General features: G+C 47.2%; 1 protein-coding gene across 4 annotated transcripts in view; it reads right to left on the reverse strand.

Annotated features, from left to right (window-relative positions):
• The window catches only part of LOC121715035 (glycerol-3-phosphate acyltransferase 4-like), a 49548-nt gene that overhangs the window by 30247 nt on the left and 6041 nt on the right, over positions 1 to 13260 (reverse strand). For all 4 annotated transcript variants that reach the window (XR_006033513.1, XR_006033514.1, XR_006033512.1 and 1 more), the window contains exons 3-9: positions 12027 to 12096; positions 11478 to 11847; positions 7271 to 7345; positions 6399 to 6488; positions 4292 to 4385; positions 3675 to 3790; positions 1997 to 2052 (exon numbers count right to left, since the gene is read on the reverse strand). Coding sequence is in view for 1 of the 4 variants with exons in the window: in XM_042100331.1 (XP_041956265.1) it covers positions 1997 to 2052; positions 3675 to 3790; positions 4292 to 4385; positions 6399 to 6488; positions 7271 to 7345; positions 11478 to 11847; positions 12027 to 12096 (871 nt within the window). In the remaining 3 variants the exon portion in view is untranslated. The remainder of the gene's footprint in view (positions 1 to 1996; positions 2053 to 3674; positions 3791 to 4291; positions 4386 to 6398; positions 6489 to 7270; positions 7346 to 11477; positions 11848 to 12026; positions 12097 to 13260) is intronic.

The raw sequence follows: 13260 nt of genomic DNA on the forward strand, positions 1-13260 counted from the left end.
GTCTGTTCTATTTGCCTACATTTTGTTAATGTAAAATAATATAATACATTGCCATATTTGCATTTAGCCTGTATATCAAGTATCCTGCCAAATGTAGGCTTATTTATTACTTATATAATTTATTAACTTATTTATTTGTGAATCCATCTGTAGCTAATGCAAATATGCCCATGGTGACCTATCTGACTACATACTGCCTAATACTACTACTAAAACAGTCAATTTTCTCTTCCACAAAACCCAACACAGGCTATCAAGGATATATATTTTTTTTATACTTTTATTTTTTATTTGAAATATCTGCATTGATGGGGGCAGTAGGCAAACGCCTACTTTCAAGGCAAAGCCCACTTTCGTTTTGCACTTCAGCTTGTATTCGGTGTAAACAAACAAGCATGCGTGGAAGCCTGGAGTTGTCAGTAGCGTTCTACCTTTGAATAAAATGGGAGTATTACGGGAGGCTACTTTTGTGCCGGTTCGCTACAGCTATATTTTGCATATTGCAGCAAATACGTCAACTGGGCTAAAAGGCATGTTGGGTTACCTTTCCTTCTCTCACTGCATTCTCAGAATCTCATCCTGTTCCTCCTATATCCAATGAATTTCTTCAATCTTTGCATCTTGGCTGGCTAGTCTAACTTTCCGCATTTTCTGCGCGCTCTTGGATTTGATAGAAGCGACTACTAGCGAGTCACAACGCGAAACTGCTAACGTTGATGGGAGGTGTAGTTGCGGTGTATTTTGTATTGTAGACAAACATTGACATGGTTAGAAGTCATTCGCACCAGTGTGCCTAAATATTTTTTTGCACTCGCACGCCATCATTTTTACTCGAGTACGCGAGTGCGAGTGTAAGTGAAATGGGCGCACTGTAGAGCCCTGCACACACACACACACACACACAAAGTCCTACAAACACACACACACACAGCCTACATACACTCTCTCCCTTATACGCACACATACACAAAACACACTCACACATACACACTCACACATTCACACATACACCCACAGTCCTGCATACACATACACACACACGCACGCACAAGCACACACACACACGTACATACACACACACACAACCTACAAACACACTCTCTCTCTCACACACACACACACACCGTGTCATGATTCTACAGTACAAATACATTGCACTTTTGAATTTTGGAAAGCACTTTTCCATTTACATCGGGATTTTGCAAACATTCAGCGTCAGAGTCAATAAAATGGACCCTTCAACGAAATTGACAAGCAGCTGTAAGTAGGCTAAGCATGCTAAATTCGACATCCAAACAGTATTCTAACGTTAGCTTTGAGATACAGCTTGATTGCATAACTTGACTTAGTTTAGTCTCTTCAATGTCGCCTACTATGTTGTGATAAGACCTTAGCAGAGTTAACTTCAATGCAGCAGTTTTGAACAAATTTGCGCAGCATGGTCACGATGCTAAGCGGATTTAATAGCAATTTAGCCAGACGTCTTCTATGCAATGCTTCTATGTGGCAACAACAATCCTTCAACAATCGTGAATATTTTGTTAAAAGCACATGCAGAGGAGTGGCAGCGGGCTACGAGAGAGAGCGGGGCGGGGCAAGGAAAGGCTGCATGCGTAAAAAGCGCAGCTCAATGGCAATGCAAGGATTTGATCTTATGTTTAATTTAAATTAAATTAAACATAGAATATTTATGTGTGGCGGTCAATTTTTATTTCGTGGCGCCCCACCACAGATTAGTCAATTAGTCAACACTGACTTACCACCACAGGTGAGCACTCACACACACACACACACACACACTCAATCATCACCTACCACCACAGGTGAGCACACACACACTCACACATACACTCAATCATCACCTACCACCACAGGTGAGCATACACAGACTCACTCACTCACTCACACACACACTCATTTAGTCACTAACTCACTCTCACTCTCTCTCTCACACACACGCACACAGATTGTCTGTCTCACACTCAGAGAAGCTCACCTTCAGGGAAAATCAAGATGGGCAGTTTAGTTTTGTCTTCCACATGGTCATTCAACCTGCAGCGACAGACACAGACAGACACACACACACACACACACACAAGTTACAGTACAGCACACAAACGTACTCAACTTGCCCACCACTGTGGATTTTTGCAAATATTCACCTCCAAATTAAACATTTTGTCAAAAGGTCTAAAGGTTGAGTTGACTTGAAGAAAGCACACACACACACACACACACACACAAACACTTACTCAACTTGCCCACTGTTGAGGATATAGAAATTATATACAGGAAGTATGGTGTTTGCTGTCTGGCCTAAGGAGTGTCCACAAGATGAGGGTAAACATATTCGGCCATTTAGTCAGATCATTTTTTCATGAGCCAGCTGGTAGTTTGTAAACTTCAGATTATAACATTCTTTCGCCACTTTATCTAGCTTAGCAGAATAGTTGTGTGACATTTTCAATGAGCCAATGCATTGCAATGCAAATACAACGGCTTGGTTGTCTTCACAGAGCGCAGGCATGGTAAAGGGGAAATGACATCATGGCGTAGTGATGAATTTGGGTTACTTTTGGTGGAAAGAAGTTGAGGTTGTGGTTGTATGGACTTCTGAAGAATAGGCTGCTGTCGCACAAACATCATTTTGTTCTAGATGAGACCAGAGCAAAATGAGCAGATGCATGTCAGTGCCCCAGATTGTAGACCAGAGCACTGCACTACACAGCAGCTAACTAGCCAACTAGCCAACCCGGGTAACTTTGAGAGCAACCGCTGATCTCTACAAGAACACTGCACTGAGCAGCTATTGGTTCTAAAGTGACGTTTTGTTTGGAGATCAGAGGCTACTCCTGAGGTTACCTGGGTAAGTCAGTATCCTTGCCTTATATATAAGTATATATACTCTTTTGATCCCGTGAGGGAAATTTGGTCTCTGCATTTATCCCAATCCGTGAATTAGTGAAACACACTGCACACAGTGAAGTCCAAGCGCTAACCAGTAGGCCACCGCTGCCCCAACTCTGAGGTTACCTGGGTAAGTAACCTTGCCTTATAGTGTACTACTCTGAGGGTACCTGGGTAAGTCAAATAGATAGATAGATAGATAGATAGATAGATACTTTATTGATCCCCAAGGGGAAATTCAAGGAAAGTCAGTATCTTTGCCTTAGTGTACTACTCTGAGGTTACATGGGTAAGTATCCTTGCCTTATAGTGCACAACTCTGAGGGTACCTGGGTAAGTAACCTTGCCTTATAGTGTACTACTCTGAGGTTACCTAGGTAAGTCAGTAACCTTGCCTTATAGTGTACTACTCTGAGGTTACCTGGGTAAGTATCCTTGCCTTATAGTGTACTACTCTGAGGGTACCTGGGTAAGTATCCTTGCCTTATAGTGTACTACTCTGAGGACCAGATGCCTGTTAAGCGGTGAGTGAGCTGCAGTTGTCACTGAGAGAGAGAGAGAGAGAGAGAGAGAGAGAGAGAGGGAGGGAGACTGAAGGCCAAGGTTGATGTCACATGGTAAAATGTCCCAAAAAGGCCACCGTAGTACCCCACCACAGCATCCTAGTGCCTACATCCACACAGTGGAGCACACAGCGCTAGACCGACCAGTCTGCAACAGCCTGACAGCCCTTATCTGACCAGTGGGGGTTAGCAGTGCAGTTTCACCTTTTGGCCACCAGATGTCGATCTTTGACTTCAGAGCGCTCAAACCAGATGTGAGGAGCTGCTTTCACCATGGATCTCTGAATCACTCCCATCAGACCACCGTGAATCTGGCCCACCTACACACACACACACACACACACACAGCATAAGAGAAATAAGCACACACTGATCACATAAACATTCCTAACACACATCATTAGCTAACGCTGGGAGAATGTCTGAATACTAGATACGCCACAGTGTTTGAGGCTTCAGGCTAAACTGCTGCGCCTCAAAAACAATCACATTACATTCTCATCGTGCTTCCATTTAGGGAACGTATTAGACTACAGCCTCAGGAACCAATAGGAACTCTCCTAACTGTGCAGAACTACCAATAGGAACTCTCCTAACTGTGCAGAACTACCAATAGGAACTCTCCTAACTGTGCAGAACTACCAATAGGAACTCTCCTAACTGTGCAGAACTACCAATAGGAACTCTTGTATGTGTGTACAGCTACACCAATCCAGTCTCTGGCTGAGCCAATAGCTATGATTGTATCGGAGTTGAGGAGCCAATGAGAGTGGGCGTAGGTGGGAGGTGCACAGCTGAAGAATGTGGCCAGTTGCGCTCACCATTGCATAACAGCCGTCGCTGGCAAGGATGATGACATCAATGGGAGACGTGTGATTGGCCACGCAGATGCCACCATTTCTGGGCTTGTTCTCACTGGAAAAGACAAACAGATGGACTTTACTGTCTACACACACACACACACACACACACACACACACACACATCTAAACACACACACACACACACACATCTAAACACATCTAAACACACACATCTAAACACATCTAAACACACACACACACACACATCTAAACACACACACACACACACACATCTAAACACATCTAAACACACACACACACACACACACACACACACACACACACACACACACACACACACCTAAACACAGCAGGTGTGAGAAAGACAGATGGAAAATATACTGAGTGTGTGAATACGTGGTTGTGTGTGAAAAAGAGCGAAATAGAGACGAGAGAACATGGAAAGAAAGAGAGAACTGTTGCTGTAATGCAAACAAGTTTCACTAACAACGTATTAGCTTACTGCAGATGACTGCCTCTTCTCTATTGAGCTATCTCTGTGTGTGTGTGTGTGTGTGTGTGTGTGTGTGTGTGTGTGTGTGTGTGTGTGTGTGTGTGTGTGTGTGTGTGTTTGCAGGAATGATGTGCACTTGAGGAGTACCATTCACTCTATGGATCTTATGGTGTGCAAAAGTAATGAACCCTCATCAGGGAGGAACACACACACACACACACACACACACACACACACACACACACACCTCACTGCAAAACATAGAGGAGCAAAACAAGAGAGAGAGAGAGAGAGAGAGAGAGAGAGAGAGAGAGAGGGAAGGGAGAGAAAGAGAGAGAGAGAGAGAAAGAGAGAGAGGGAGGGGAAAGAGAGAGAGAGGGATGAAGAGAGAGGGAAGGGAGAGAGAGAGGGATGAAGAGAGAGGGAAGGGAGAGAGAGAGAGAGAGAGAGAGAGAGAGAGAGAGAGAGAGAGGGAGGGAGAGAGGGAGAACTCCCTCAGGGTAGTGCTCCTCAAGACCAGGCCTGCCTGCACACACACAAACGCACGCACAAACAACATTCCTGGAACGTCACTGATCATAACACAGCATCTCTGCCTCTAGTCAAATGAGTTGATCTTGGGAACGCAACGGCCTCCTGACCAGGTAGTCATTCTCCCTCTCACTCACTCACACACACACACACACACTCACACTCACACACACACACACACACACACACACAGACACACACACACAGACACAGACACACACAGACACAGACACACACGCAAGGCCACCGATTATCATTATGCCCGGATTGCACAACAAAATGCACACAAACATAAAGATGTGTGTGTGTGTGTGTGTGTGTGTGTGTGTGTGTGTGTGTGTGTGTGTGTGTGTGTGTGTGTGTGTGTGTGTGTGTGTGTGTTTACAGCTGAAAGCTGGAGTCCTGAGGGTGGTGACTATCGAGCTGCAGCCCAGCTGGATGCCCACACCACACACACACTGTCTCACACACACACACCGTCTCACACACACACACACACACACCGTCACACACAAACACACACCGTCTCACATACACACCGTCTCACACACACACACCGCCTCACAACCACACACACCATCTCACACACACACACCGCCTCACACAAACACACACACCACCTAACACACACACACCACCTATCACACACACACACCATCTTACACACACACCGTCTCACACACACACACCGTCTCACACACACCCACCGCCTCACACACACCCACCGCCTTACACAAACACACACTGTCTCACACACACACACACCATCTCACACATACAGCGTCTCACACACAGCTTCTGGCGGCAGCCATCGGCATGGCAAACATCAGTGTGGGGATCCAGGAGCTGTAATCCTCTCGTCTGATCAGTGGTAAACACCAGCAACTTCCTGTTCGACAGCACTCACTTCCTGTCTGCACCACCTACATCCGCCCTGGCTTCCTGTTGTCACTGACAGGCAGGTACAGATCTGACTACTGATTGTGTGTGTGTGTGTGTGTGCGTGCATGTGCTCACCTGTGGTGGTAGGTGATGATTGAGTGTGTGTGTGTGTGTGTGTGTGTGTGTGTGTGTGCTCACCTGTGGTGGTAGGTGATGATTGCAGTCAGAGCCCTCACACAGATTCGGTAACACATCAGGTGAACCTTCTCACTCAGGAAGCTCTTCGCCCTATGATTCACACACACACACACACACACACACACACACACACACACACACACACAACACACACACAGACAGCTATAAACTCCAGTGTTTCCATACAGCTGTCAGGTTTGCGGTTGGCCAATGTGGTGTTACAGTAGCAATGGAAAAACAAACACAGGACTTTAAGGAGTGCACACACAAACACACATCAGTTCACACACCATCAACTCCAGCACAGGAGGATGTGGAGTGGCACTATGTGTGTGTGTGTGTGTGTGTGTGTTTGCTTTGCCTTGACAGGTTCCAGGATCCAGAACAACATGTAGCACGCCCTAAACTTCAATAGATTGGTTCAGGATCTTTGTGTGTGTATGTGTGTGTGTGTGTGTGTGTGTGTGTGTGTGTGTGTGCTTGTTGTAGATTGGTAAAGGCTGCTATGTAAAGGCGTTCCAATACTGGACTAGACATCCCCCTGGCTTGTTTATTTTTTGGGGGGGCTTTTATGCCTTTAATGCGACAGGATAGTGGAGAGTGACAGGAAGTGAGTGGGAGAGAGAGTCGGGGTGGGATCCGGAAAGGACCACGGGGCGGGAATCGAACCCGGAATCGCCGGTGTACGGTGCAGGTGCCCCAGCCAGTTGCGCCACAGCTGGGGCCCTGACTCGGCTATTAACCTGTACAACAGACTCAATACACCCATCTTGACCATGGGTTGATGTTTAGGAGTGTGTGTGTGTGTGTGTGTGTGTGTGTGTGTGTGTGTGTGTGTGTGTGTGTGTGTGTGTAGGCGTGTGTGTACTGACCTGCCGCTGGGCAATAACCCGATGATGGAAGTGATAACCACGAGTAAACCGACTCCTGTGATGGCCAAAGTCACCCTGAGGAAGAGAGACACACACACACACACACACACACGCACACACACACACACACACGCACGCACGCACACACACAGGCACACACACAGGCACACACACACACACAACGGTCATTTTATTACACCACAAAATCTCCATTCCTCAAAAGTTAGTCTAAAGTTAGAATAGTTTGGCTTTATTTAGCCGGGATTCATTCCGACGACAGGGTGCGGGTTCCCCTGCTGTCTGACGGCTCTCCAGACGGCAAAACTGCATCCCAGGTGTGGGAGAGTTGGTATGCTCCGTCCCAGGTGTGGGAGAGTTGGTATGCTCCGTCCCAGGTGTGGGAGAGTTGGTATGCTCCGTCCCAGGTGTGGGAGAGTTGCCATCACCATTGCCGTCCCTGCAGTCGGATGGACAGCAGGGAGACCCGCCATTCCACCACACAGGTGGAAGGACATCCAGCATCCAGAATACATCACACACATGTGTGGACTGTGTGTGTGTGTGTGTGTGTGTGTGTGTAGCAGGTCACTGGCACGTGTCTCCTAAGTGGTGTACTGTGTGTGTGTGTGTGTGTGTGTATGTATGTGTGTGTGTGTGTGTGTGTGTGTGTGTAGCAGGTCACTGGCACGTGTCTCCTAAGTGGTGTACTGTCTGTGTGTGTGTGTGTGTGTGTGTGTGTGTAGCAGGTCACTGGCACGTGTCTCCTAAGTGGTGTACTGTCTGTGTGTGTGTGTGTGTGTGTGTGTGTGTAGCAGGTCACTGGCACGTGTCTCCTAAGTGGTGTACTGTCTGTGTGTGTGTGTGTGTGTGTGTGTGTGTAGCAGGTCACTGGCACGTGTCTCCTAAGTGGTGGACCAGGGGAGCTCGCCTACTTCTGCACGAGCGGCTCCGCTTGCTGATGAGGCGTCCAGGGCTTCCCCCAGCGCCTCTCGGTTCATGCCGCCAATTATGGCCAGCGCCCCCCTGGCACCAGCCTGGGCTCCGAGCGCCGCTCGATTAAGCCTGGCACACCCGCGTGGGGTGGGCAGTGCCCCCGGCTCTAGAAAGCAGCTCTGCACTCCGCACACGGGAGAGACCGTGGAGAGAAGAGGAAGAATAGAAATGTCCAAAGGCCCAGAGAGAAGAGCAGTGGAGGCAGAGCTGTGTGTGTGTGTGTGTGTGTGAGTGTGAGTGTGAGTGTGTGTGTGTGTGTGTGTGTGTCTGTGTGAGTGTGTGTGTGTGTGTGTGTGTGTCTGTGTGAGTGTGTGTGTGTGTGTGTGTGTGTGTGTGTGTGTCTGTGTGTGTGTGTGTCTGTCTGTCTGTCTATGTGTGTGTGCGTGTGTGTGTGTGTGTGTCTGTCTGTGTGTGTGTGTGTGTGTGTCGTAGATTAATGTGGGTTAAACTGATATAGCAGTACAGTAGTATTGCAACATAGTAGCATAGTGGCATAGCAGTATATGAGATGTTGATGTTTGTCTCTGTTTCGGCTGTTTTGTTTACTTGTTTGTTTAGGTCTTGAGGTTTGTGCTTACGGGAATGCTGGTGAGTACCCCGCTCCGTCTGGCATCTTGTTTTTGTTTATGTGAAGCAACCTTGGGTGTCTTGAAAATCGATTTACAAATAAAATATATTACTAATTATTATTATTACTATTATTATTATTATTAGTAGTAGTAGTTGTAGTATTATTAGTGTTATTAACAATTAACAATTCAGTACACTGTACTGCACAGTTCTGCCTATGTCAATAACAAAATAAAATGCTTGCATGTAAAACATTAATATAAAAAAAAGTATATCAGGGCTTGGTGTGGGTTAGGGATGTGGGTTAAAGCTGGTGGCAGTATATTAGGGCTTGGTGTGGGTTAGGGATGTGGGTTAAAGCTGGTTGGCTGGTGACAGCTAATCCAGATGAAATCCCCAGATGGCGATGAGAAAGAAGCACATTTAGCCCTTATTAGCCTTGTGTGTGTGTGTGTGTGTGTGTGTGTGTGAGTGAGTGAGTGAGTGTGAGAGAGAGAGAGAGAGAGAGAGAGAGAGAGAGAGAGAAAATGGAGGGGTGCCAAGGCACTTTATTGGGGTTCATCTGAATGTTTGTGCATGGGGCCATATCAGTATTGGATTCTTTCTGCTTATCAGAGCTCAGGGGATCCATCTGCATGAACACAATAGTGTTGATATGAAGTACAGCTTGTGTGTGTGTGTGTGTGTGTGTGTGTGTGTGTGTGTGTGTGCGCGTGCGCACACGTCACCTCAATAATCTGTGAGAGCTTTCACACCAGTCTCTTTGTGAATGTCGAGTGAGGCAAGAGGAGTGTCTCCTCTTAAGAGACAGAGAGAGAGTGTGAGAGAGAGACAGTGAGAGAGAGAAAGAGTGTGTGTGAGAGAGAGAGAGAGAGAATGTGTGTGTGAAAGAGAGAGAGAGAGTGTGTGTGTGAGAGAGAGTGTGTGAGAGAGAGAGAGAGAGTGTGTGAGAGAGAGAGAGAGAGTGTGTGAGAGAGAGAGAGAGAGAGAGTGTGTGAGAGAGAGAGAGAGCAAGGGAGGGAGAGGGAGACGGAGGCTCCAAGTACTTCTCTTACTCTCACTCTTGCTTTCTCTCCTCTCCCCCTCTTTCCTCTCCTCTCCTCTCCTCTAGTACTACTCCTCCAGGCGGACTCATCCCTCTCTCCTCTCCTCTAGTACTACTCCTTCAGGCGGACTCATCCCTCTCTCCTCTCCTCTAGTACTACTCCTCCAGGCGGACTCATCCCTCTCTCCTCTCCTCTCGTTTAGTACTACTCCTTCAGGCGGACTCATCCCTCTCTCCTCTCCTCTAGTACTACTCCTTCAGGCGGACTCATCCCTCTCTCCTCTCCTCTAGTACTACTCCTTCAGGCGGACTCATCCCTCTCTCATTTCCGGTCTCTTTCTCTCTGCTGGAACCATAGCAACCACAATCTCACTGAAGAGAGATAATTAAGAACTCTTCATGCGAGCAGGCAAGAAGGCACACATACACATACACACACACATGCTTGCACACACCATTTAAATGTCTCCTGACCTGACTCTTCACAGGCTCCTGTGGTCATTAAGAGTCTCTCCCTGGTGTCTAAGGACTCCCTGTGGACCTGGGTTCTAATCAGGAACAACACCCAGGAGAACACAGGGTGAAAAAAATAGAACACAATCATGGTTCTCATCAAGTACACCACCCAGGAGAACGTTAGATGGAGGGAACCGAGGCTAATCTGGGGTCTCAATGGGGACACCACATCTGAGGCCTTTACTCATCAGCGCCACCAACAGTAAGCTGGGTGTATTACCTCATCGTAAGTTCCCCTACACCAGGGGTGTCAAACTCATATTAGCCAGATTTGTTGGAAGGAGACCTCGTGGGGGCCATCTTTGTCATGGTCATTATCATTTTTCTGCATCGGTGTCAGAGTGTTATTTGATGATATCCCTTATGAGCAAACAAGTACACAGTAAAGTTCTGCTGTCACATACTGCTCTTTTTATCTCTTGAAATGCCCTACTTCCATGTTAGTTTTTCAGCTTTTTCCTTCCTGAGGATGGTTTGAAGTACTAGGTTTAATCAATTTGTCATATCATAGAGATATTGCTTATTACACATTGTTGAAGACAACTGGATGTGCATATCTTTTTTTTCTAATTTTCCCTTCCTACCCAAATCATCTGGGGGGCCGTATGAAACCTGCTGGCGGGCCTGATCTGGCCCCATGCCTTATGTTTGACACCCCTGCTCTACACTATAACTAAGTAGATGACACTAAAATATCATCTAAGTAGATGACACTAAAATATCATCTAAGTAGATAATATTTAAGTAGATGACACTAAAATATCATCTAAGTAGATGACACTAAAATATCATCTAAGTAGATGTCCTTTTTTATTCATCCCACGCACTCTTCAAAGGGCTACCTACTAACTGCAGGTGCACCTTCTGCAGCCGACAGGAGACCAAAGCAGTGAGCACTGCCCTGTGTTGGAGGTCACATTCTATCTGCTCCCGTTCATTATTTCTCCTATCTGCTTGACCCCAGAGACCGGTCAGGCGAGTGCTCTCTCTGTAACACACGCGCACACACACACACACACAGACAGGCAGACAGGCAGACACACACACAGGTAGACAGACAGACAGACACACACACACACACACCTGAGTGGGAGTAGAACCCCATATCTGATGACGACCCCGATCCCCCAGAGCACGGTCAGGCGGGTGCTGATGTGCTGGAAGTTGTAGTTGCTGCGGGTCAGCAGGTTCCAGGTCTCCAGCTCCTCGGCTGAAAAGCGCTTGGTCACCTCGTCGTCCACGATGCTCTCCACGCCGCGCCGGCAGAACGAGAAGATGTCGGACATGTCGAACTCGGCCGAGGAGGCCACTGCGGAGGCCGAGGAGCAGGAGGAGGAGGAGGAGGAGGAGGAGGAGGCGGTTGCCGAGGAGCTATCCAGATCACGGCTGCTCCCGCTGCGCCGTAGCTCCGTGAGCTCCTCCTCCAGGGATGTGGGCTCCTTCGCGATGATGCCTGTTGCCACGGGGACAGGGTGGGACAAACCATAAACAAACCATTGTCATCATCAGAAGATAGGTTATGCTCAGAGACAATGGAGAAATGTTATTCTCTCTCACACACAGTCAGGCACACAAAGAAACACACACAAAACATAGGACCAAAGAACATTACACACACACACACACTCTTACCATTGGTGTAGGGCTTGTAGAGGAGGTGGTTCTTCTCCTTGGCCCCCCTCTCAATCCTCAGTGTCGCCCACTGCAAGCATAACAGGACAAAGGGTAGCTGGTTAGCCCACAGGTCACAGGTAAGCACATTGGCCCCCAGGTAACAGGTTAGCGTGTTAGCTCACCGGACACAGGTAAGCATACTGGCCCCCAGGTAACAGGTTAGCTAGTTAGCCCTTCAGATACAGGTTTGCACATTGGTCCATAGGACACAAGTTAGCATGTGGGACATGGGTTAGCACTTTTACCCACAGGACACAAGTCATTAACATTAATCCACAAGACAATATACAGCATCATAACACCAGATTGACGCATAGCTGACTGATTCTCTCTCTCTCACACACACACACACACACACACACATTTCACTCATCTGCTGCAGCCTGTGCCAACACATTCTCTGCCCTTTTAAAACCCGTCTAAGAGTCTGTGTGTGTTTTTTCATTCTACGACAGCCACAAGAAAAACTGGAACAGTTAAAATGAGTGTGTCTGTGTGTGTGTGTGTGTGTGTGTATGATTGTATGATTGTATAGGGAAAGTAGCTGGTGTATGGGAGAGGCCCTAACTTCAAAACAGCACTGGGAGAGAATCCAACAGTCTCCACCCTCCACTGCAATCCGCACGGAACATTCCCACACTCGCTCACCCAACAACAGAGCTGAGAAGAACCCGCTCATAACCCCAACGTGTGTGTGTGTGTGTGTGTGTGTGTGTGTGTATGAACCTGTTCATAACCCTCATAAACCTCGCAGTGAGACTGAACCGTATCAGACAGTTCCGCTTCTTCAGAGCACATCTGACAAAACACACACAAACACACACACACACACACACATACATACAGAGACAGAGACACACACACACACACACACACACACACAGAGAGAGAGAGAGAGAGAGAGAAGTGTGAGAGCATGAGGTATTACATAACAGCCTGTGCCGAAGAGCCATTAAAATGTGTAGGCCCCTTTCCCGCTCTCCTTTCCACATTCTGCTCATACTGTTCCCTCTTCCTCTAACTCTATCCCTCTAGCTCTCTTTTTCTATCTCTCTATCTCTCTTTTTCTATCTCTCTATCGCTCTTTTTCTATCTCTCTAGCTCTCCTTTTCTATCCCTCTATCTCTCCTTTTCTATCCCTCCATCTTGCTCTCCTTCTTTTATACCATCATTATAACATGCATCCCCCATG

Source organism: Alosa sapidissima, chromosome 8, assembly GCF_018492685.1.
Source record: "Alosa sapidissima isolate fAloSap1 chromosome 8, fAloSap1.pri, whole genome shotgun sequence".
Lineage (NCBI taxonomy): Eukaryota > Metazoa > Chordata > Actinopteri > Clupeiformes > Clupeidae > Alosa > Alosa sapidissima.